Source organism: Bubalus bubalis, chromosome 24 (genome assembly GCF_019923935.1).
Source record: "Bubalus bubalis isolate 160015118507 breed Murrah chromosome 24, NDDB_SH_1, whole genome shotgun sequence".
In the NCBI taxonomy this organism is placed as follows: Eukaryota; Metazoa; Chordata; class Mammalia; order Artiodactyla; family Bovidae; genus Bubalus; species Bubalus bubalis.
This window is the reverse complement of record NC_059180.1, coordinates 41396347-41415847: the sequence shown is the minus strand read 5'-3', so window position 1 is coordinate 41415847 and position 19501 is coordinate 41396347. Positions and strand designations below refer to the sequence as shown.

The window sequence follows — 19501 nt, the reverse complement described above, 5'->3', positions numbered from 1 at the left end:
AGTCGTATTCTGGGGGGCGGCCCGGTAGGCGAGGCCGGCGCGGGGCGCGCGGCTCTCCACCTGCTCACGCCTGGCTCGGGCCGCGCCCCGCAGGTGAGCCCGCACTTGCTGCCCCGGCACCAAAGCTGCGGGGCCGCAGTCACCGCCTCACCGGCTCTGGTCAGCGCGGGATCGGCCGGGGGACCCCGGGGCTCGGCCGCGAACACGCCTCAGGGGCGCCCTGGGCGTGGCGGACGGGGCGCGCGCGGAGGGGCCACACTAGGGGCCTGGCCCAGCGGACTCACAATAAACGAAAGCGAGGGCCCTCAGGAGCACGATCCTGGTCAGCCAGAAAGTGCCCGCGCGGAGGCGGGCCGGGCGGCCCTTGAAGTCGCGCCCCTGCCCCGGCGGAGCCTCGGGCTCCGGGTCCCCAGCCCCAGCCTTGCGTCTCCTCAGCGACTCCCCGGGCGCCGCCATCGCTGGGCCAGCACAGCGCATGCGCGGGGGCCCCGCGAGCCCCGCCCCGCCGCGAGGCCCCGCCCACACCTGAGGCCAGGCCCGCCGGCCGGGGGCGAGCTCCTGGCCGGTTGCCGCGCGCTCCCCTAGGCCCCGCAGCGTGAGCGCGTGGGAGCCTGTACAGCCGCGCCCCCGCCCCACCCGCCCGTTCATTCACTGCCTCGGCCACCGTTGCAGGGGCTTCCTGGGCACTCCCCTGCCTAGGCGCCCGCCCTCCGGGACCCTCACGGTAGAGAGGGCGGAAAGGCACTTAAGAAGCAGAAATGCAACGTGAAAGAGGTGATTGGAAAGCACGAATCTGACCGCAGGCCTGGTCCGCGTCCACAGTGGCTGAGATGTGGGCATCGGGAGGCCGCCGGTGGGTCCTGCGCTCCCTCAGCGGGCCCTGGCTATGTGCGGACGACTGGAGCAGCCGCTGCGCCCCAGGGCTCCAGGGGTGTATACAGGTACCACAGGCGTCTCCTGCCCAGCGCCCCATCTCTGCTGTCTGAGGAGGGCGCTGGGGGGACCCTGACACAACTAGTGAGGGACAGTGTGGGCTGAGTCTGGCCCTAAATCTCAGACCCTCCAGCTTCCTTGCCCTCCCCCTGGCCTCAAGCCCACAGCTCTGCACTGGACAGCAAAGCCCCCTTAGACAGTCAGCGCTCCTATTGGCCCTCCAGCCACAGGAGACAGTGGCGGGCTGAGGATTCAGAGGAAGGAAGAACTTACTGACCAATGAATGACCCAAGCATCACCCCAGTGAGGACACCAGCAATGCTACCTTCTGAGGACACAGGAGAGGTGCCTCTGAGCAGGTGGAGTCGCAGGCATTCCTCAGGGCAAACAAGAGGTGTGCGAAAGGGCAGGCATAGAGCCTTTGGGGTTACTGGGTGAACTGTGGAGCACCTGAAAGGAAATGATTGAGACAGGTGTGGGTTTTTCTTATTCATTTGCTAGAGCTCTTTATGTATTAAAGATCCTCTTTAGGGCTTCCCTGGTGGCCCAGATGGTAAAGAATCTGCCTGCAATGCAGGAGGCCTGGGTTTGATCCCTGTGTTGGAAATATGCGCTGGAGAAGAGAATGGTAACCCACTCCAGTATTCTTGCCTGGAGAATTCCATGGACAGAGGAACCTGGCGGGCTACAGTCCATAGGGTCACAAAGAGTCGGACACAACTGGGTGACTAACACACACACACACACATATTGCTTGAGATTTTATTTTAGACTATCTTTCCATTCCAAAGTGGAAGTAGAACAGTGTCCTCAATTTATAAACAGATCAAAGTCCATGAGGTATAGCTCTCATTGTAACTAATTATTCCCTGAGCATATGCAGCAGTTTTGTGTTGCTCACTGAGAATTCAAAGGTAAATATGAAACAGCTCTTGATCTTGAAAGAATTCACAGTCTAGCCGGGGAGGGACAACCACCTCGTCATACCATGTGAAATGCCCCCCACACATGCCCAGACGAGTGTGTGGTGAATTTTGTCAAGAAAGATCATCTTCTTCTATGTATGTTACAAATGCTCATTCTGGGTCTTTTGTCTTGTTCCTAGTGTTTGGTGTGTTACCAATAGTTATGTGGTCAAATGACCAGTTTTCCTGGCTTGTTTATTTATATCTTCACCACCTGTCATGTGGACTCCATGAGAAGAGGGGCTGCCTCTGAACAGAGGCTCTCCCAGATAGGCTTGATCAGCAACTTCTGGACCCCCCGCCCCAGCCTCCACTGTTGGTGTTGATAGCATTTTGAGCCACTGAACTGAACTGGGCTTCCCTGGTGGCTCAGTGATAAAGAATCCACATGCAATGCAGGAGACTAGGGTTCAATCCCTGGGTTGGGAAGATGTCCTGGAGAAGGAGATGGTTACCCACTCCAGTGTTCTTGCCTGGAGAATTCCATGGACAGAGGAGCTACAGCCCATGGAGTCGCAAAGAGTTGGACACGACTGAATGACTGAGTGTCCATACACACGTGCTTCTACAGTGTGTGTTTTTCTTTTAAAATGCTCCCTTTTCTTTTCCATGAAAAGCCCTCCCTTCAGACCTCGTCTGTAGAGTAGCACCTCTAAGAGTTCTGACAGAGGTGCATTCACCCGCAACGTGGAGAGCCCCCAGCAGACAAGCGTGTGCCCAAGGACCTGGTCAGGCCTTGCTTCCAGGTCCTTCCACAGGAACCCACATGCCGCACTTCTCCCATCCCTCCTTGTCACCCCCCGCAGTGGGCCATGAGCCCACGCAGCCATCTGGGGGGAGCGAGGGAGAGTCCAGCGCCCCTGGTGCAAGCCTGCCCGAGCATCCCTGGGTCCTCACTGAGCGCTCCGAGCAGTGGGAGCAGCGCAGGGGCCGGGGGCGAGGAGGTCTGCGCTGCTGCCAGGTGGGACCCGGGCGCTGCCTTTCAGGTGGGGATGGAGCCACAAAGGGCCCTTTGTCCTCAGCCTCCCCTGGCCGGCGCTGCATTGTCCCCCCACCCCAGAAGGGCACAATGGGACATTGTGCAGAGCAGAAAAGGGCCCCTTGTCCAGCCTCCAGCTCCCGGGGCTCTGGGCTCCCTCCTCGGGTCTGCCCAGGGTGGGCGAGGCCACCAGAGAGGTCTTCTTGGAGCTCATGTTCTCATGTCCCCTCCAGGTCCTCCTTCCTGAGCTGACCATCTGAGAGTCTAGAACCTCCGTGGGAATGAACGCTGACGAGCAGGACCTGGCTGTAGAAAGGCCAGCCAGAAACTCAAGTTCTCGCCTGTTTCAACCTGAATTTAATAAAATGTGCACTGGTGTATTATTCAGCCATAAAACAAGAGATAGGTACTGATGTATCTACAACATAGATGGACCCTGAAATGTGTGCAGTGAGAGAATTCAGACACATAAAGCCACATATTATACGAGTCCATTTACATGAAATGTCCAGAGTTAAGTCCATCCACAGAGACAGAAAGTGGACCAGTGGCTCCAGGGAGTGGGGTGGGGGGTGAGATTGCTCACAGGGGCAGGGTTTCCTTGTGGGATGAGGGAAACATTCTATAGAGAGGTGGTGCAGAATATGGCGAGTGTATGAAATGCTACTGAATTGTACGCCTAAACATACTTACTTCTACGCTATGTGGGTTTCACCAAAATAAAAAAAAAAATATCTGCTCTGGTCCTAGTTTCAGAATCACTTAAAAAGGCACTGCTTTACCAGTCACAATAGGTCTTGTCATTTATACTAAACTTACATCTTGATCTAAATTGTTATTGAGTCGCTCAGTTGTGTCCGACTCTTTGTGACCCCATGGACTGTAGCATACTAGGCCTCCCTGTCCATCACCAACTCCCAGAGCTTGCTCAAACTCATGTCCATTGAGTCAGTGATGCCATCCAATCATCTCATCCTCTGTTGTGCCCTTCTCCTCCTGCCTTCAATCTTTCCCAGGGTCAGGGTCTTTTCCAATGAGCTGGCTCTTCACATCAGGTGGCCAAAGTGTGGGGAGTGGCTAACAGTTGTAAAATAATATTAGATATTATTGTGCCCCACAAGGGTAACCCACTCAGAAACAAACCTTTTTCTGCAACCCTGAGCCACAGGGCTGCGGGCCTGGTGCTGGATGGCACTCTGAGGTGCCTTCTCTGGCTCCCCAGCTCACGCCTGCATGAGCATCGATGGAGCTGCCAACTAGCCAACACCAGGGCCTGGAGAGGCTCCTGAACCCACATTTACAAGCAGATTACTGTATGAAAATAATTCAAAAAGATACGAGAAAGGCCAGAGGTGCTGAGAAGAGGCCTGACTGCCCTCTGGGCTGGTTGCAGGAAGATCTGGAGCCAACCCCAACTAGACAGAACCAGAAAGGGCCCAGAAAGAAGGGGAGGAGAGAACGGGGGCCCCCTGAGAAGAGCCATCAGCTTGAGATAGGCTGGGGTCCTGGGAACCACGGGGTGGGCCCGGAGCTGGGGCGCACGGCTCATGGCTGGCAGTGCTCCCAGCAGCTGCGGGGCGGCTCCACGGAGGAAGGGCCACGTCGGCACCTCGTCCAGCTGTCCCCGGGCACCCGGGCCGAGCAGCCCCCACTGCATCAGGGCAACTGTCCCCGACGTGCCTTTGCAGCTGTCTCTGGCACCCACAAGAACCCAGCTTGCGCCCGAATCTAATCGTGCACCCTTCATTTACCCCAATTTTTCATGTCTTGACATCTGCTGACGGGAGGGGCAGGACCTGCTGGCGCTAACATCTGTCACTGTCTTCTGGAGGTGGTCAGCGTGCACCAGCCCCACTCTGTCCAGCAGCCAAAAGCCCCTGGTGAGGCTGGCAGGTGCGGGAGGGGGTGGGCAAGCAGGTGCGGGCCATTTGTGGTTGTTCTGGAACGGTGACTCACGGGCGGCTGTTCTGCTTGGCTCGCCGTTTCCTGTCCCCGCGGCTTGGGCAGTCTACCCTGCACCCCCAGAGGAGCCCAGCCCCGTGCGGCCCTGCAGGGCGGTGGACATGAGTATTGCCAGGCAGAATGGGCAGAAAGTTACCCTCTCTGGCTGCACAGCCCTGAGGGGAAAAGAACAGACAGTTAAGCTTTTCTTGTGGAATCACATTCTGAATGGGAAAAAGTCTTGGAAACCTCCAAGGTCACAGTCAGGACCCCCATAGGTGAATCTGGCCCATGGGGCTGTATCAGTTACCAAACCCCACGGTAATGCCATATAACAAACAGCCTCAAAGCCACAGGTCACTGTTGGTGGGCAGTGCTCCCCAGCCAGCCTGGCACAGGCACCTTACAGCCTCGCCCACAGTGGCCTCCACGCCCACCTCCCTGCCTGGCTCCTGAAGGGACCTGCCTCCAGGACCCCTGATGTGGCCCAGACCTCGGGGTGCTGAGGGCTGGGCAGGGGGACCTGTGTCCAGGGCCAGCCGCACCTGGTCGTGCCTTCCTGTGACTCTCACCCAGTGGTGAAGCAGAGTCTGCACTTCCGGAAGGGGCGAGCAACACTGTTGTCACGGGCTCTCCTGCAGGACGCCCAGCAGACCTGCCCATGGCAACGTGCCGGGAGAGCATCCAGCTTCCTGTGACGGAGTTCACAGGGAGGACGCAAGACACATGGGGTGTTGTCCGCGGCACACCCAGCATACTACGGAGCAGGGTCACTCCCGCAGGTGTCGCGGGCCCCCTGCTGCCCAGAGTAATGCCAGAACTCGCCCGAGCTAGAGGCCAGAGGATGGCATCAGGATCCGCAGCTGGGAGCGCCCTCCTTGAGGGGACCCCAATGCCCCCCGGGGGAGCCCCACAGCCCCTCAGGGCAGGAGGTTGGGCGGGGACGAGCCTTCAGCTCCTGTTCACAGGCTGGCTGGGAAACCTCCAGCCACACCTCCTGGAACGCTTCGCAGGCCAAGCCTCTGCAGGGCCAACCCCGCGAGCGTCATCCGCTGTCCCAGCACCAACGCAGGTCTGGCCTGGAAGCCCTGGAAGTGTTTGCAGAACGAGCGACAAAACACATCACACTCACCCCCGATCTAAACTCACAGACCTGCTCAGTGGCCACGGGTGCTCTCTGTTTCTTGACTACAGAGTGTTGAAAGCTGTGGAAGACTGCCTCTAACCTCTCGGGTTGATCCTCTAGCGGACGCTCAGGGGTTCCATGGTCAAGAGCCTTGGGAGTCGGTGCATCCAGGACCCTTGGCACTCAGCTCCGCACAGCCTGCGCAGGGCCCTGTGTCCAGGGGCTTTGGAGAGGGAGCAGCGGCCCAGCGGTTAGGAGGCTTCGATCCATCTGCCCCCGGGCCCCCAGCTACCTCCTCTGATGACTGGCCGGTGCCCTGCTCATGCCTGGCCAGGGAGCCTATTCCTTCTCAAGCTGACACCAGGTGACTGGGCGGCGACCACCAGTGTGAACGGCAAAGCTGGCCCCCATCTCGCAGTCCTGGGGTCCCGGGCACAGGAGCAGGCGGCTGCCGCTCATATCCTGTACGCGTCCCACCAGGAAGGGGGTGAGCCGGCTGCTGCCCCACCAGACCCGGAGGCCCCAAGGGCTCTGCCTGGCCCGCGTCTGAGCACCTCCCACCTCCTTGCGGGAGAACCGTGACCCCCCAGCATCTCCCCCAGAGAAACACCTTGGTTAAACCCCCTTCACCGTGCTCAGAAAGACAAACACCTGCGTGAAAATCTGTGACAGAGTGTGCTTTAACTTGCCTTGGACATAGTGGGTCTGTGAAAACTTCCAGAGGTGTCCAGGGCCCAGCCGGCCGGAGCCCCTTACTAGGAAAGGGGATTTTCTTTGTGACGTGTCTACTTCCAGCCACGCTGGCCCACCCTAGGCTCACCTGACACAGGCTGGTGCTGAGCGGTTGAACTTGGACAAAGTACGTGCTCTGTCGCTCAGTCAGGTTCGATTCTGCGACCCCATGGACTGTAGCCCGCCAGGCTCCTCTGTCCGTGGGATTTCCCAGGCAAGAATACTGGAGTAGGTTGCCAGTTCCTTCTCCAGGGGATCTTCCCAACCCAGGGATCAAACCAGCATCTCCTGGGTCTCCTGCATTGGCAGGAGGATTCTTTACCCACTGAAGCACCTGGAAAGCCCAACTTGGACAAGTGAGTGAGTGAAAGTCGCTCAGTCGTGTCTGACTCTGTGACCCCCATGGACTATACAGTCCACAGAACTGTCCGGGCCAGAATACTGGAGTGGGTAGCCTTTTCCGTCTCCAGGGGATCTTCCCAACCCAGGGATTGATCCCAGGTCTCCCGCATTGCAGGCAGATTCTTTATCAGCTGAGCCTCAAGGGAAGCCCAACTTGGACAAGAAGCCTCATTAAATCAGAAAGTCAAGCTTGGAGGGAAAAACATAGCTCTTGGCAGCCTGTTTGGGCTCAGAAAGCTGTTTTTCTGGTCAGTTTCAACACCCTGGTCCCCCTCCTTCAGGTGGACTGAGGAAGTCCCTCCAGTCCCATTGCTGGGGTCCGCAGGGTGAGGGCCCAGAATGGGGCTGGGGTCCGGAGATCCAGGAGTCCAGTGGCATGCAGAGCCCTTCTGCAGGGACAGGGAGTGGATTTACCAGCTGATGGGAGGGGCCGTCCAGAGGCAGGCAGAGCCCAATGCCTCCTCGGCGCCCAGTTACTCTGGGAAAGATGCTGCTGGCCCTGGCTGGACCCCCTGGGGCTCCCTCTACCCTGGGGACCCCACCTGAAGGCGGCTTTGGCAGCAGAATTAGGTCTCTTCCTGCCATCAGAGACCTAATGGTTGCAGGTGGAGCCAGCTCCAAGCCTGATGGCTGGAGAGAGACGGATGGGCACAGCCGGAGGCTCGGGGACCCGGGGTGGGGGTGGGGGGGTGAATGGAGGCGGAGCAGAGACCGCAGCTGTCCCGACACACCTGTGCGCACATCTCACTGGGCAGACATCTCCTTGGGTTGAGCATCGTCCCTCCCCAAAGAATGGCCACAGCACGGGGGTTCCACTGGCAGCCTGCAGGCACCCCCAGGTGCTGTGGGTTTATTCATCAGGAGGCCTTGGAGCTGGTGACGGTGCAGAGGGACAGCCTGGGCTGGGCCCTGTGCCTGGAGGCCGGGAGGCACCTGAGGAGGTGCCCGCTGGACGCAGCGATTGCTCAGGACCTGCACCTGCCATGGGCGGCCCCGAACACCCTGCCCTACGGGCAGAGACGGGAAGATCCAGATGCGACCTTCTAGAGTCCTCCACACAGAGTGATGAGGGCCACCACTGCCCGCCCCTGGGGGACACCGGTCCAACCCAGGGGCCAGTTTCCACCCAGACCAGAACTTCCACAGCAGCTGGCAACGATGCTGGGGAGGGGGGCTGAGCAAAACGCTTGGCTCCGAGCCCCGAGGGTCTGTCACCAGGGCTGCTAGAGCCCTGGGGCACCTGTCTTCTCTCTCCGGGACCTGGTGGGCCAGGATGAGGCTGCCTCCATGGGGCCTCTGCTCAGAGCTGCCCCCTCATCTCTGGCCTGGGCGTTTGGTGTCTGCACACCGGCCAGTAATTAAAAGTACCAATTAATCCCTGAGGTTCAGCTGGGGTTCCCAGGATGTCATGCCAACTGCCTCGGGCTGCTTGCCAAGAGGCCCAGGCCGGGGCTGCGGATGCACAGAGGACACACGGCCGCTGGGGCTCAGGGGCCCACGTGGCCCGCCCCACAAGGCCAACTACAGACATGGCTTCCCTGACACTCGGCGAGGAGAGCCAGCCAGGGGACGGGCGGGGACGGGCAGGGTGCCCTTCTCTGCAGTGGCCTGGGGCCCTCAGCAGCCCGTTCAGACAGGGACTTCCCAAGCGGGTCCAGCAGCTGCTGTGGGTGGGCCAGGGGGTCTCTGCACCTGGAAGGGGTTGCCCTGCAGCTCTCTAGCCTTCCGCTGGCAGGCCTCATAGGCACAGGGGCGCCTGGCAGCCACACCCCCTTCTCTGCAGGGTCCTGGAGCCTCTGCCAGGGGATGCTGGCCTAGAAACCTTGCTTACATCAATGTTCCCAGGCTGATGGTCGAGGGTCAGGGTCCTGCTCCAAACCTGGCCCATCAGATCATCTCCCTGAAATGGCACAGCCCACTCCGTAAAGGTGCAGCGTGTGGACTGGGGTCCGCAGGACAGGAAGGAAGAGCTAGGAGAAGGGGGGGCCAGGAGGGGAACTGGGAGCTGCCCCCACCTCGCTGTGTTCACAGACCACCGGTGCTTTTTGCTGCCCCAGGGCCTTGGCACATGCTCCGTGCCCCCTCCCCACCATGCTCTTTCCTCTCTAATCTGTCAGAAGCTTCAGGCCTCAACTTGTCACTTCCTCAGAGCCGCCTTCCTGGACTACCCTGCCCACGCCCATGCCCACCCGTGGTAAGATCTTGCAGCTTGGTGTGTTGGCCCTCCTCAGACACCAGCACCTTCTGGGCTGGGACTGTGTGTTGCCCAGAAAGGCCGCCGCACACAGCGGGCACCTCATCAGTACAAGAACCAGCTGTGGCCCTGCCTCCTCTGCAGGCCGCATCCTGGGTCCACTTAGGGGCTGCCTGGAAGCTCAGGAGACGAACCCAGGTCTGGGGCTGGAGCGCACCTGGAGAATTTTACAGCCTTCACGCCAGCCAGGGGGTTTTGGGGGTACTTCGGGGCATCAGCAGCAGGAACGAGCCGAGCCCTGGCAGGGGTCTGCTGCCCCATCACGGGGAACAGTGGCCTGCACATATGTGACAAGCTGCCCACAGCACTGTGTCAGTCCCAGCCACAGCAGCCCGGGGACGCCCAGGGTGGTCACATGCCACACACTGTGGCCTGGATCAGGCGCTGGGCTCCTCTAGCTCAGCATCTTTTCCTCCAGGGGTCCCATTGGTCACCGGTCTGTGTCCTAGCTGTGCGGCGCCCCTCCACGGGTTGGTGGGAGCAGGGAGAGGCCGCCCTGCCCAGTGTGCCCAAGGCAGCCTGGGCTCCATTCTCCTCTTCATGGAAACACAGACCTGGTGCCCAAGGGCACACCCAGTACAGTGGGGTGGGATCCGGGCCCCAGGGCAGGTCTGTCATCCCTGCCACCTTCCCCGCATCTACAGGGTGCCTGGGTCCCTGGGTCCCTATGGGCCAAAAGTCCGGCGGCTGCCCTGGGGTACCCCCCCGCCCTTGCCTTGGGCCTCTGGCTGTAGGGTGGGGCCCCAAGAGGAGGGCAGGGCCTCAGGAGGGAAGCCACCGCGACGAGGGGAATGTGACTCTGCAAAGACGGGCAGGCGACGGGAGGGGAGGCACGGGGACAGGCCCCTCTGGAGGCTGGCTCTCCCTCCACCGACGGGGCCTTCTCCAGCACCCTTAGAGCAAGGCGCCTCAGGGTGCTTTCCTGGGAGACTGGAGGTCAGGGTCACTGACCCGGGGCAAGTGGGGCAGCCCGTCCCTGACCCAAAGGTGGCGGGGACTTGCCTCTGGGCCCTGTTGCCAGCGGCCCCAGATGTGAGGCTGTGGGGTCCAGGCAGCCCCCGGAGCCCACTTGGCGTCTGCCTGAAACTAGGCCTTCTCCAAGGCCGAGTGTGCAGAATCTTCATTTCTAAAGGGGTCACAGCCCAGGTGCTCAGGCTCTGTGGGTAGGAAGGGGGAGGGACCGGGTACTGGGGGCACCGTCTGGCTAAGGAGTGGGGTGAGGGCAAGAGGCTCTCCCTGCAAGGTCAGAGGCTCAGTGGCAGCCCTCAAGTTGGTAAAAGCATCACCGACTTTCAATTTGGAGTTAACCGACCAGCCCCTTCTGCTCCTTAGGCTGCACTGCTGCTAGTCAGGGAATCATGACCCGAACCAGAGGTGCGTGGTTGGGGACTGGGCACCCTTGCCCTGGGTCACTCGGGTTGGGCGGGCCACAAGTTCGAAGACAGGCGCGTTCAGAGTTGGCTGCCCCAAGGGGTGCAGTCTGGCGAAGCCTGGGCGGCTGGTCCGTCGTCTCAGGGCGGGTTTGGAGAAAGAATCCGAGCCGCCCTCGGGGACTGCCGGGCCCGCGGCCAACTCGCGGGGGCGGCCTCGGGCGGGGACTCGGAGCCGCGGCCCGGCGCTTGCCTCCGGGGAAATGTCCCCTCTCCGACCCCGCGGTCCCCACCAGGGCGGCACACCCCGCCCCCTTCTCTCCTTGGCTGGCGCGCCCACCTCCTCCACTCCAGGCGCCCGGAGCGACCTCCGCCTCCGCCAGACCACCCAGGACCGCCCCGCCGGACGGCCTCGGTGCCCCCAACCCCCGGATCAGGTCCGGAAAGCCCTAGGCCCCCGCGTCCGGCCACGCCATCCGCCGGGCCGCCCTAGGGACTCTGCAGCGAGGGTCAGCCCCGGCCCCGCCCAGCGCTCCCGCCCACTTTAGCTGCCGCTGCTCCCGCGGCCGCGCCCCCGCCGCACTTTCCACGCCGGGACGGGACCGGACCTGAGGTCGCCCAGCTCCAAGCCGTGTCCCCTGAGCGCGCGTTACCTGGACGTGCGCGGCGTGCAGACTGGCGCGCGGGAGGCTCCTCCACTTCGCGCCGGCCTTGCGGGCGGGGAGCCGATCCCCGCCCTGGGCCGCAGGCTGGCGGGCAGTTGACCCAGGCGCCTCTGGGCTGTGGGCAAGACGTCGGGGCTCGACGCAGGCCTGGGGGGGTGGGGGGGAGGCTTTTGAGGGCCCGCCTCCTCGCGCAGCGGGCAGCGGGGGCTGGGGGCTGGGCCCAGGGCCGGGACGCGCCAGCAGAGGGAGCGCCGCCGAGCACCCCGGCAGGGACAGGGCGCCCCGAGCGCCCGGTGCTCCCCGCCGCTGCCCCCTTCCCCTTCCCTCCCCGTCTGGAAGGGGGGCCCGCGGCGTGATGCACAGTCCGGCCTCCGATCCTCGGCTGCCGGGCGCGCCGGCCCCACGTGGTGAGGCGCCAGGCGGGGCGGGCGGGGGCGCCGCGGGAATCGCGGCGCTTTCTTTAAGGTGGGGGGGGGGGGCGGGGGGCGGCCAAGCTCCGCCCCCAGTGGCAGTGGGGTGCGTGCCGGCCAATGGGGAGCAGGACTGAGGGCGGAGCCTTGTGGCAGCCGCTTAAAGAAACTTGTTGCGGGTCGCCCCGCGGGGACCGATCTCCGGCGGCAGCGGCGGCTGTAAGCGGGCTGGGGTCGGGCCATCACGCGGCAACCTCGGGTCCCAGAGCGGCTGCAGCGCAGCGGCCATCGACCCGGTGCGCCTCCCTGGTGCGCGCTTCTCCGCGCGCGGCCCCGATGCTGGACATGAGCGAGGCCCGCGCCCAGCCGCCCTGCAGCCCGTCTGGCACTGCCAGCTCCATGTCGCACGTGGAGGACTCGGACTCGGATGCGCCGCCCTCGCCCGCCGGTTCCGAGGGTCTGGGCCGCGCGGCGGGCGCGGGGGGCGGCGGCCGGGGCGACGCGGCCGAGGCGGCGGATGAGCGCTTCCCCGCCTGCATCCGCGACGCCGTGTCGCAGGTGCTCAAGGGCTACGACTGGAGCCTGGTGCCCATGCCCGTGCGCGGCGGCGGCGGCGGCGCTCTCAAGGCCAAGCCGCATGTGAAGCGGCCCATGAACGCCTTCATGGTGTGGGCGCAGGCAGCGCGCCGCAAGCTGGCGGATCAGTACCCGCACCTGCACAACGCCGAGCTCAGCAAGACGCTGGGCAAGCTGTGGCGGTGAGTGCCTGTTCTCAGGCCGGGGGCGGGGACCGGGCCCTGGGGTGCCTGGAGCTGGGAGGTGGCGCAGCGCCCGGCCTCGGCCCTTCTCCCAGTGGCCGTTCCCAGGGCGAGTCCTAGTGGAAAAACCCGATCTGGCCAGCCGGTCGGGTGCGGGGTCCAGGACAGACTGGGCAGGCAGAGGGCAGCGGGAGGTGTGTGCCCCCGAAAACACGCCTGGAGTCCAGAAACAGCCCCCTCTAGGCCATGACTGGCATGCTGAGTTAGGGGACCTCAGCTGTGAATGGCCCCAGAGCCTGTCCCTCCCAGTGGAAAGAGGCCTCCTTCTAGAAGCAGGACCCATCCCTGGAGGTGCCCTCTCCTTGGAAAGGACGCCCGAACCACCCCATTGCAGGAGTCGAGAGGCAGATGGAAGGGTGTGGTTCGCCTGATGGCATCTCCCTGCAGCTTCTCCCTCTTCTCCACCTCTGCACCCTCAGCGGGGACAGAGGGGAACGCAGGTGCTGTTCAGCGCTGGTGCCCACATTGGCCTGATGAGGCTGGCCATTCTGTAGAAAGTAGCTGCCCTACAGCGGTAGTGGGCCTCAGCGACAGGACTGCTCTTCGTTCAGGGCAGCCCACCCCCACCAAATGCTCTCTACTGGGCTTCACAGTGGGAGGCTTTGGGGTCAGGGCACTGGTCCCCTTTCCTGCCCCTCACCTTGCGAGTGGGCACTCAGACCTTGTGTTTGTGTCTTCTGTGCTCCTGCCCCTGTCCAGTTAGTGCTGTGCCCCCAGACCCTGGCCCACAGGCAGTTAGAGGGGAGCTCTGGAAGGGTATGAGGGGCCAGGGTGTGTTCACAGCCTCAGTGAGGACCACTGGGTCGTGCCAGTGTTTCTGGAGCCCTGGGAAGCCAAGCTGCCCGGAGTCTCGGCTTGGCTCCCAGGAAGCCTCCCTTTGTCCAAGTGTATGCTCAGCTGGGTCCTGGCCTCTGCACCCGCCTGCCTTAGAAAGTCCCAAAGGGAGGGAACAAACAGGCTCGGGAGGGGAAGTAAGAGGGAGAAGATGGAAACGGGAGGACCTGAGTCTTTCCTGGCTCATTCCTCCGATCTCCCCTGGCTTACTCCCGCCCAACCTCGGAGCAGGGGCGCACGGCCTGGGGCCCCTACCCCCACGGAGGCGCGGGCAGGCACACAGCTCCCCTGGACCTCCCAGGCTCACCGATGTGGTGCCGGCCGCCTGCTCATCCCACCCCTGCCTCTGTCCCGCAGCCTGCTGAGTGAGAGTGAGAAGCGCCCCTTTGTGGAGGAGGCGGAGCGGCTGCGTGTCCAGCACAAGAAGGACCACCCCGATTACAAGTACCAGCCACGCCGCAGGAAGAGTGTGAAGACCGGCCAGAGCGACTCGGACTCGGGCGCCGAGCTGGGCCACCACCCGGGCGGCATGTACAAGACCGACGCCGGCCTGGGGGATGCGCACCACCACAGTGACCACACAGGTGGGCTCCTGGGGCCAGCGAGCAGGTCAGGGCCCACAAGAGAACCAGGCCTTCCCCGGGTCCCCTGAGAAAGGCCTGTAGCCCCGAGAGGCAGCTATTCCGATGCCCATGGGGCCTGCTCGGCCTCCTCTGACACTGGGTGCCTCAGGGCTCATCCTGGCCCAGTGCCCTGTGACTTGGGCGTTTTCTGTCCTTCAGGAAGGCCTTTCTGCTCCCCTGGCCTTTTTACTGGTTCTGACCTCAGGTTCACTCATGCTGCTGGGCTGGTGGTCAGCAGCTCAGTTTCAGGATCAGACTGACCCGGGTGGAATCCCGGCCAGCTGAGCAGTCTCAGTCGAGCTGGCGAAAGCAATGGGCCTGGGGAGACAGGTTTGGTGTGGACCCTGTGGTTGCCATGGGTGAGGGACTGGGTGCTTCCTCTCCTCCCCTCCACCCCCACCTTGGTGGTCACGACAGGGCCTCCCTGGCCCCAGGTCTTCCCCTAGAACAGTGCTTAACGGAATTTCCTTGGCTGTGGAGTGAGGTCTGGGTCTGGCTTTGCTGGAATTTCTGGGAAATATACAGGAACAAAAAGCCGTTGATTCCTACCTGCGGCAGTTAGCGGGGCGGGTTTTCCTCCCGTGTGTGTGTCGCCAGCCCAGCTGCCCCCTACAGAAGGGGCATTCATCCCTGAAATGTGCTCTGTCCCCAGGGCAGACCCACGGGCCGCCCACCCCGCCCACAACCCCCAAGACTGACCTGCACCACGGGGGCAAGCAGGAGCTGAAGCTGGAAGGCCGCCGCCTGGTGGACAGTGGGCGTCAGAACATTGACTTCAGCAACGTGGACATCTCCGAGCTGAGCAGTGAGGTCATCGGGAACATGGACACCTTCGACGTCCACGAGTTCGACCAGTACCTGCCCCTCAACGGCCACTCGGCCCTGCCCGCTGAGCCTGGCCAGCCCGCGGCGGCCGGCTCCTACGGGGGCGCATCCTACTCGCATTCCGGGGCGGCCGGCATCGGGGCGTCCCCTGTATGGGCCCACAAGGGCACGCCGTCGGCCTCCGCATCGCCCACCGAGGCGGGCCCCCCACGGCCGCATATCAAGACGGAGCAGCTGAGCCCCGGGCACTATGGCGACCAGTCGCACGGCTCCCCGGGCCATGCCGACTTCGGCTCCTACAGCGCGCAGGCCAGCGTCACCACTGCCGCCCCCGCCGCAGCCGCCAGCTCCTTCACCAGCTCGCAGTGCGACTACACCGACCTGCAGGCGCCCAGCTACTACGGCCCGTTCCCTGGCTACCCGTCAGGCCTCTACCAGTACCCCTACTTCCACTCGCCCCGCCGGCCCTACGCCTCGCCCCTGCTCGGGGGTCTGTCTGTGCCGCCTGCCCACAGCCCCCCCAGTAACTGGGAGCAGCCCGTGTACACCACCCTGACCAGACCCTGAGGGTGCGGCCACGGGAGGGGCGCCGGCCGAGGACCTCCTCGCCCCGGTAGAGACACACAGCCTCCAGGGGCTCGGAAGGTGCAGCAAGGGCAGGAGTCGTGGCTACGTCAAGTGCCTGCCGAGGTCCGTGAGGAGCCAGGCTGTGTGAATGAGCCCCCTCTGCTTCCAGATTTCCAAACCCCCATCCACGGACAAAGCCCTCCTTCCCTTCCCTCTCTTTTTGCGGGGACTGCGGCTTGGAAGCCCAGCCGGGCCCCTCTTCCAAGCAGGCACGGGAGCCTGGGTTTTGCCTCTCCATGGCTGCAAAGCGGCAGCCACAGCACAAAAGACAAAAGGAGGGAAGAGGCGCGGGGGCTCCGGGCCCCCTGAGCTCCGAAGGCCCTGCCAGCCTTGGTACTGAGAACGCGCAGGGCCCACGGATGACGTTCCCGTGGCTGAGAGGCGTCCGAGGGAACACCTCCTGGGACCAGCCCATTAGACTGGAGGTGTTCCATGTAGTTAGGGTTCTTCCGAGCAAGGTTTGGCTGGATTAACACTTCTCTGTTTTTATTTTATTATTTTTTTTTAATTTTTATTTTTGAAGCTTCAATGTGTTTGATTTGTTTTGAAAGCTGTTAAAATGTATTTATGTTCTGTGTTATTTTATCTTTAATTAATGAAATAATCTGTGCAGAGAGTAGAATTTAAGACGAAACAGAAGCCGGAGAGCTGAGGGTGAGGCGTGGGCGGGGCAGAGGGTGGGGGTCCCTGCTCTGAGTGGCAGGGCCCCAGCTCCGGGTCCCCCGGAGGTGGCCGGAGCCCCAAGGCAGGAGAAGGGGCTTGTCTTGTGGTTTCTCTAATCAGGTTGGGGTACCCCTGGCACGGGCATTAAGTCAAGGTTTAGGAGGCAGAGCGCCACTGAATTTCATCCCTGCCCGCGGCCGTGCCAAGTGGTGGAGGCGGAGATTTCCTGGGACTCGGTGGCTCCAGAAACGCATTAATCTCGGCTCTTAGGAACCAGGCGCCACCTACAAGCTGTGAAACTAGAACCTTCTCCACTAAGCATTTTTAGATCTTTAGTTTTAGAAGAAAAATGCCGGATTTACCTGTCCTGCTTCCGCTGTGCGCTGAGCGACGATAACCGCCTACTTCCTGGAAAATTGTGCCTTTAAAACTTTGTAAATTTAAGTACATCTGAGATGTTGCTTCTTTTTACTTTTTCTACTTTTTCCTACCTTTTTCTAGAACAAAATTTTTTTTTTTTTTTGCATATGTCTTCCTGGGGGTGGGGGCAGGGGGCTGCAGCAAACTCGTTTTTATGCAATCTATTTTTTGGTGTCAAGTTTGAACTTTCGCTGTCACTTACCTGCTGTGTTTCGCTCCTTTCTGACCAAGCAACGCTAACTTTTGTACAGACTGATTTGATAAAAATTAAAAAATGCTTTTTATCTACGTGGGCTGCATTTTGTGTGTTGCTTCCTGTAAGCCTAGGAGCTGTGGGTCTCCAAGACCGAGGGGGTCCCGTTTTAAAGGGGGGCTCTGTGAGGGTTAACCCCAGGCTCCCCGGGAAGGGGCCGGCTGGCTAGACCACCCTCCATCTTCCTGCGGGTGTTGGGGGGAGGCTCCTCAGGAGGCAAAACGGGTCCAGATGAGCCAGATTCGGGCGGCGGTTTCCTCCCGGGCGAATCCCAGAGCTGGTCTCTGGGTGGCTGACGGCATTTTTCGGGCGCTGGCTCGGAGCCAGGCCGGGAGCTGGATAAAAGCCGCCCCACAGGCCCTGGGCAGGGCTGTCTGGTGAGCAGAAAGGGTTTCTAGGCAGAGACGGTTGTGGGAGCGACGACAAGCGAGGGGTCTTTCCCGCATATGCGGCTCGTACGGGGGCTTCGCAAGCCCGGGGGTGCCCACCTCGGAGCTGCACAGACTCGGCTGGGTTGAGAAGGTTGAGAGGGAGATCATACTTCTCATGAGAACCGAGATACGCCAGGCAGCTGCCTCTGTAATTTTAATGGGGCGGCGCGGGCAGGGGGGCGCACACCCCGTCCCCTTGCTGGCCCAGCCGCCCACGTGGCTGCAGTCCAGGGCGCGTCCCTCACCCCACGCTAGGGAGCTGCGTCCAAGGCCTGCCAAGAGCAGCGTTTGGGAAGAGCTGCCCGGATTTATGAGGGTTCGTGAGGCCAGTGTGTGCCAAGCTTCCCAGGTCTGGGAAGGGGCTGCAGAAAGCCAGGCTCACGGACGCCCGCGGCCTTCACAGCCGGCTGCCTTCACGGAGCCAACCCTGCCTGGCCTGTGCCCGGCCAAGGGCTGTCCAAGTCCATATGGCCTTCCGAGCCCTCATACTGATGCCCCAAATCGAGGAAGGCCCCAGCATCCAGCTTGCTGACAAGAGGAAAGGAGGCCTCCCCTGTGCTGCTCTGGGACGGCCCTGGTTCCCGAGGGCTGGCGGCTCTGCTGGTTTTGTCTGGACTTGGAGGGGCTCCTGTGAGTTAACTCCCCAGGGCCCGGTCTTCTCCTGCCGACTTACCCTGGGCGGGGTTCCCATGGGTTTCAGACCTCTGAGCTCCGGAGGCTCAGAGGTGAGTCCCCACCCCTGCCTGGCCTAGGGCCTGGAGATGCTGTGTCCTTGCCCCTCCAGGGGCTCCCTCCCCTTTTGGGGGGCTAGGCTGGTGGCTCACCTCCCGCCCCCGCCGGGAGCATTTCCCAACATCACAGGTTGAGCCCACAGCCAAGGGCCTTGGAAGTGATGGGAATCTTTGTTTCTCCAAATGCCAGACCCCTCAGTGACACTCTCAGAAGCCATCCAGGGTGGACACCTGAGAGGTCAGGGCTGCTGGGAGGGGTCCCTGGCCTGTCCTCGTCCTCAGGCTGGAGAAGGATTTTTTTTCTTTTTTGGCCATCCCACGAGGCATCAGGATGCTAGCTCCCCAACCAGGGATGGAGCCCGAGCCCCCTGCAGTGGAAGGAAGAGTCCTAACCACTGGACCCCCAGGGAAGTCCCTGGTGAAGGGTTTTTGAGGAGAGCCTGGCTAACAATGTTCCCTCCAAGGTCGGCCTCGCCCGGCCTCGCCCTGAGTCCAGGAGAGCCAGGCTGCAAGCTGGTTCGGAGTCCTGTTCTCGGGAGGCCTCCCACCCCAGGGCCAGCCTGGCAGAAGTTCCTCAATTTTCACTTCCTCACCCAGAAGCGAGAGCATTGCCTCTGGTGAGGGAGAAAGGGGAACTGGCCTTCACGACCCAGCCCTGCTCAGGTGAGGTAGGAAGGCCCTTCCTGGAATGACATTGGCTCTCAGAAGGGGACTTCCTGCTTGGATGGGAGCTCACAGCCCTCGTGGCGTCAGCTCCCGGGCAGGCCTGGGTCCTCTGGGCGGCTGCCTGGGGAAGGCCCGAAGGCCTGCTCACCTGCGGATCTCGAGGCTTGGGCTCGGGACCCACCCAGCCTGCTGTGACTTTGGGCCACATTTAATGGGACAACAGCCTGGACGGGACATTACAGATGGAGGGTTCTGGCCTGGTGTGGAGTCACTCTTTCCTCCCCGATGTCTGGTCCGTGGCGTCAGGTGGGGCAGGGGCGGGGGCAGACAATGTCTCCAGGTGGTGACTTAGGGCCACCAGGCACCGGGAAAGCCCTCACGCCCTGTGTGGACGCCTCCGTGGACACATTCCAACAGGCTTCATGGAAAACCCGTGTTGACCACGACCCAGTCTGGACACCACAAAGCCAGCGGTGCCAAGTACCCCACCCTCACCCCGGGGCCAGTGTAGACCCGAGACAGGACAGACGGGGTGCTCTGCCAGGCGCTTGGGGTGAGGAGGGTTCCTTCTTGAGGAAGGAGGTATGTAGCCACACTCTGCCCCCAAACTCAGGACCCTGGCCCCGATGGGGCGTGGGGGCCCTCCAAGGAGAAAAGCCAGGGAGGGAAGGAGCAGAAGGCAGAAATACACCCAGGGCCGTGGCCCCGCTGCCACCGAGGATGATCCTGCAGTAGGGAGCAGGGCCACGGCCTGGCCCCGAGGGCCCAGCGCGTCTACCCTGGACCGTGTGCCGGGCACCCAGGCTCTGAGGCTGTCCTCTCTCGTGCCTCTT

General features: G+C 62.2%; 2 protein-coding genes and 1 long non-coding RNA gene across 6 annotated transcripts in view; 2 read left to right on the top strand and 1 right to left on the bottom strand.

The window, feature by feature from the left end:
* LMF1 (lipase maturation factor 1) overlaps positions 1-492 on the bottom strand; it is a 57406-nt gene extending 56914 nt beyond the window's left edge. For all 4 annotated transcript variants that reach the window (XM_025274816.3, XM_025274817.3, XM_025274815.3 and 1 more), the window contains exon 1: positions 285-492. In XM_025274816.3, the coding sequence (XP_025130601.2) occupies positions 285-477 (193 nt within the window). In that variant the 5' untranslated portion in view covers positions 478-492. The remainder of the gene's footprint in view (positions 1-284) is intronic.
* Positions 493-661: 169 nt separating this feature from the next.
* On the top strand, positions 662-3616 carry LOC123465349. Its single transcript, XR_006640572.1, has 2 exons — positions 662-941; positions 3111-3616. It is a non-coding gene; the product is annotated as an uncharacterized LOC123465349 (long non-coding RNA).
* An 8245-nt stretch (positions 3617-11861) lies between these two features.
* SOX8 (SRY-box transcription factor 8) lies at positions 11862-16875 on the top strand. Its single transcript, XM_025274821.3, has 3 exons — positions 11862-12535; positions 13787-14013; positions 14705-16875. Exons 1-3 carry the CDS (start codon positions 11898-11900, stop codon positions 15442-15444), a joined length of 1605 nt encoding a protein of 534 aa, XP_025130606.3. The 5' UTR covers positions 11862-11897; the 3' UTR covers positions 15445-16875.
* Positions 16876-19501: the final 2626 nt, after the last annotated feature.

Bases quoted from the DNA above. Each gene is read 5' to 3' on its own strand.
- SOX8 (XM_025274821.3), top strand. From the start codon at position 11,898: ATGGGGAGCAGGACTGAGGGCGGAGCCTTGTGGCAGCCGCTTAAAGAA. The intron at 12,536-13,786 runs GTGAGTGCCTGT...TCTGTCCCGCAG, and splicing joins ACGCTGGGCAAGCTGTGGCG to CCTGCTGAGTGAGAGTGAGA. The intron at 14,014-14,704 runs GTGGGCTCCTGG...CTCTGTCCCCAG, and splicing joins CCACCACAGTGACCACACAG to GGCAGACCCACGGGCCGCCC.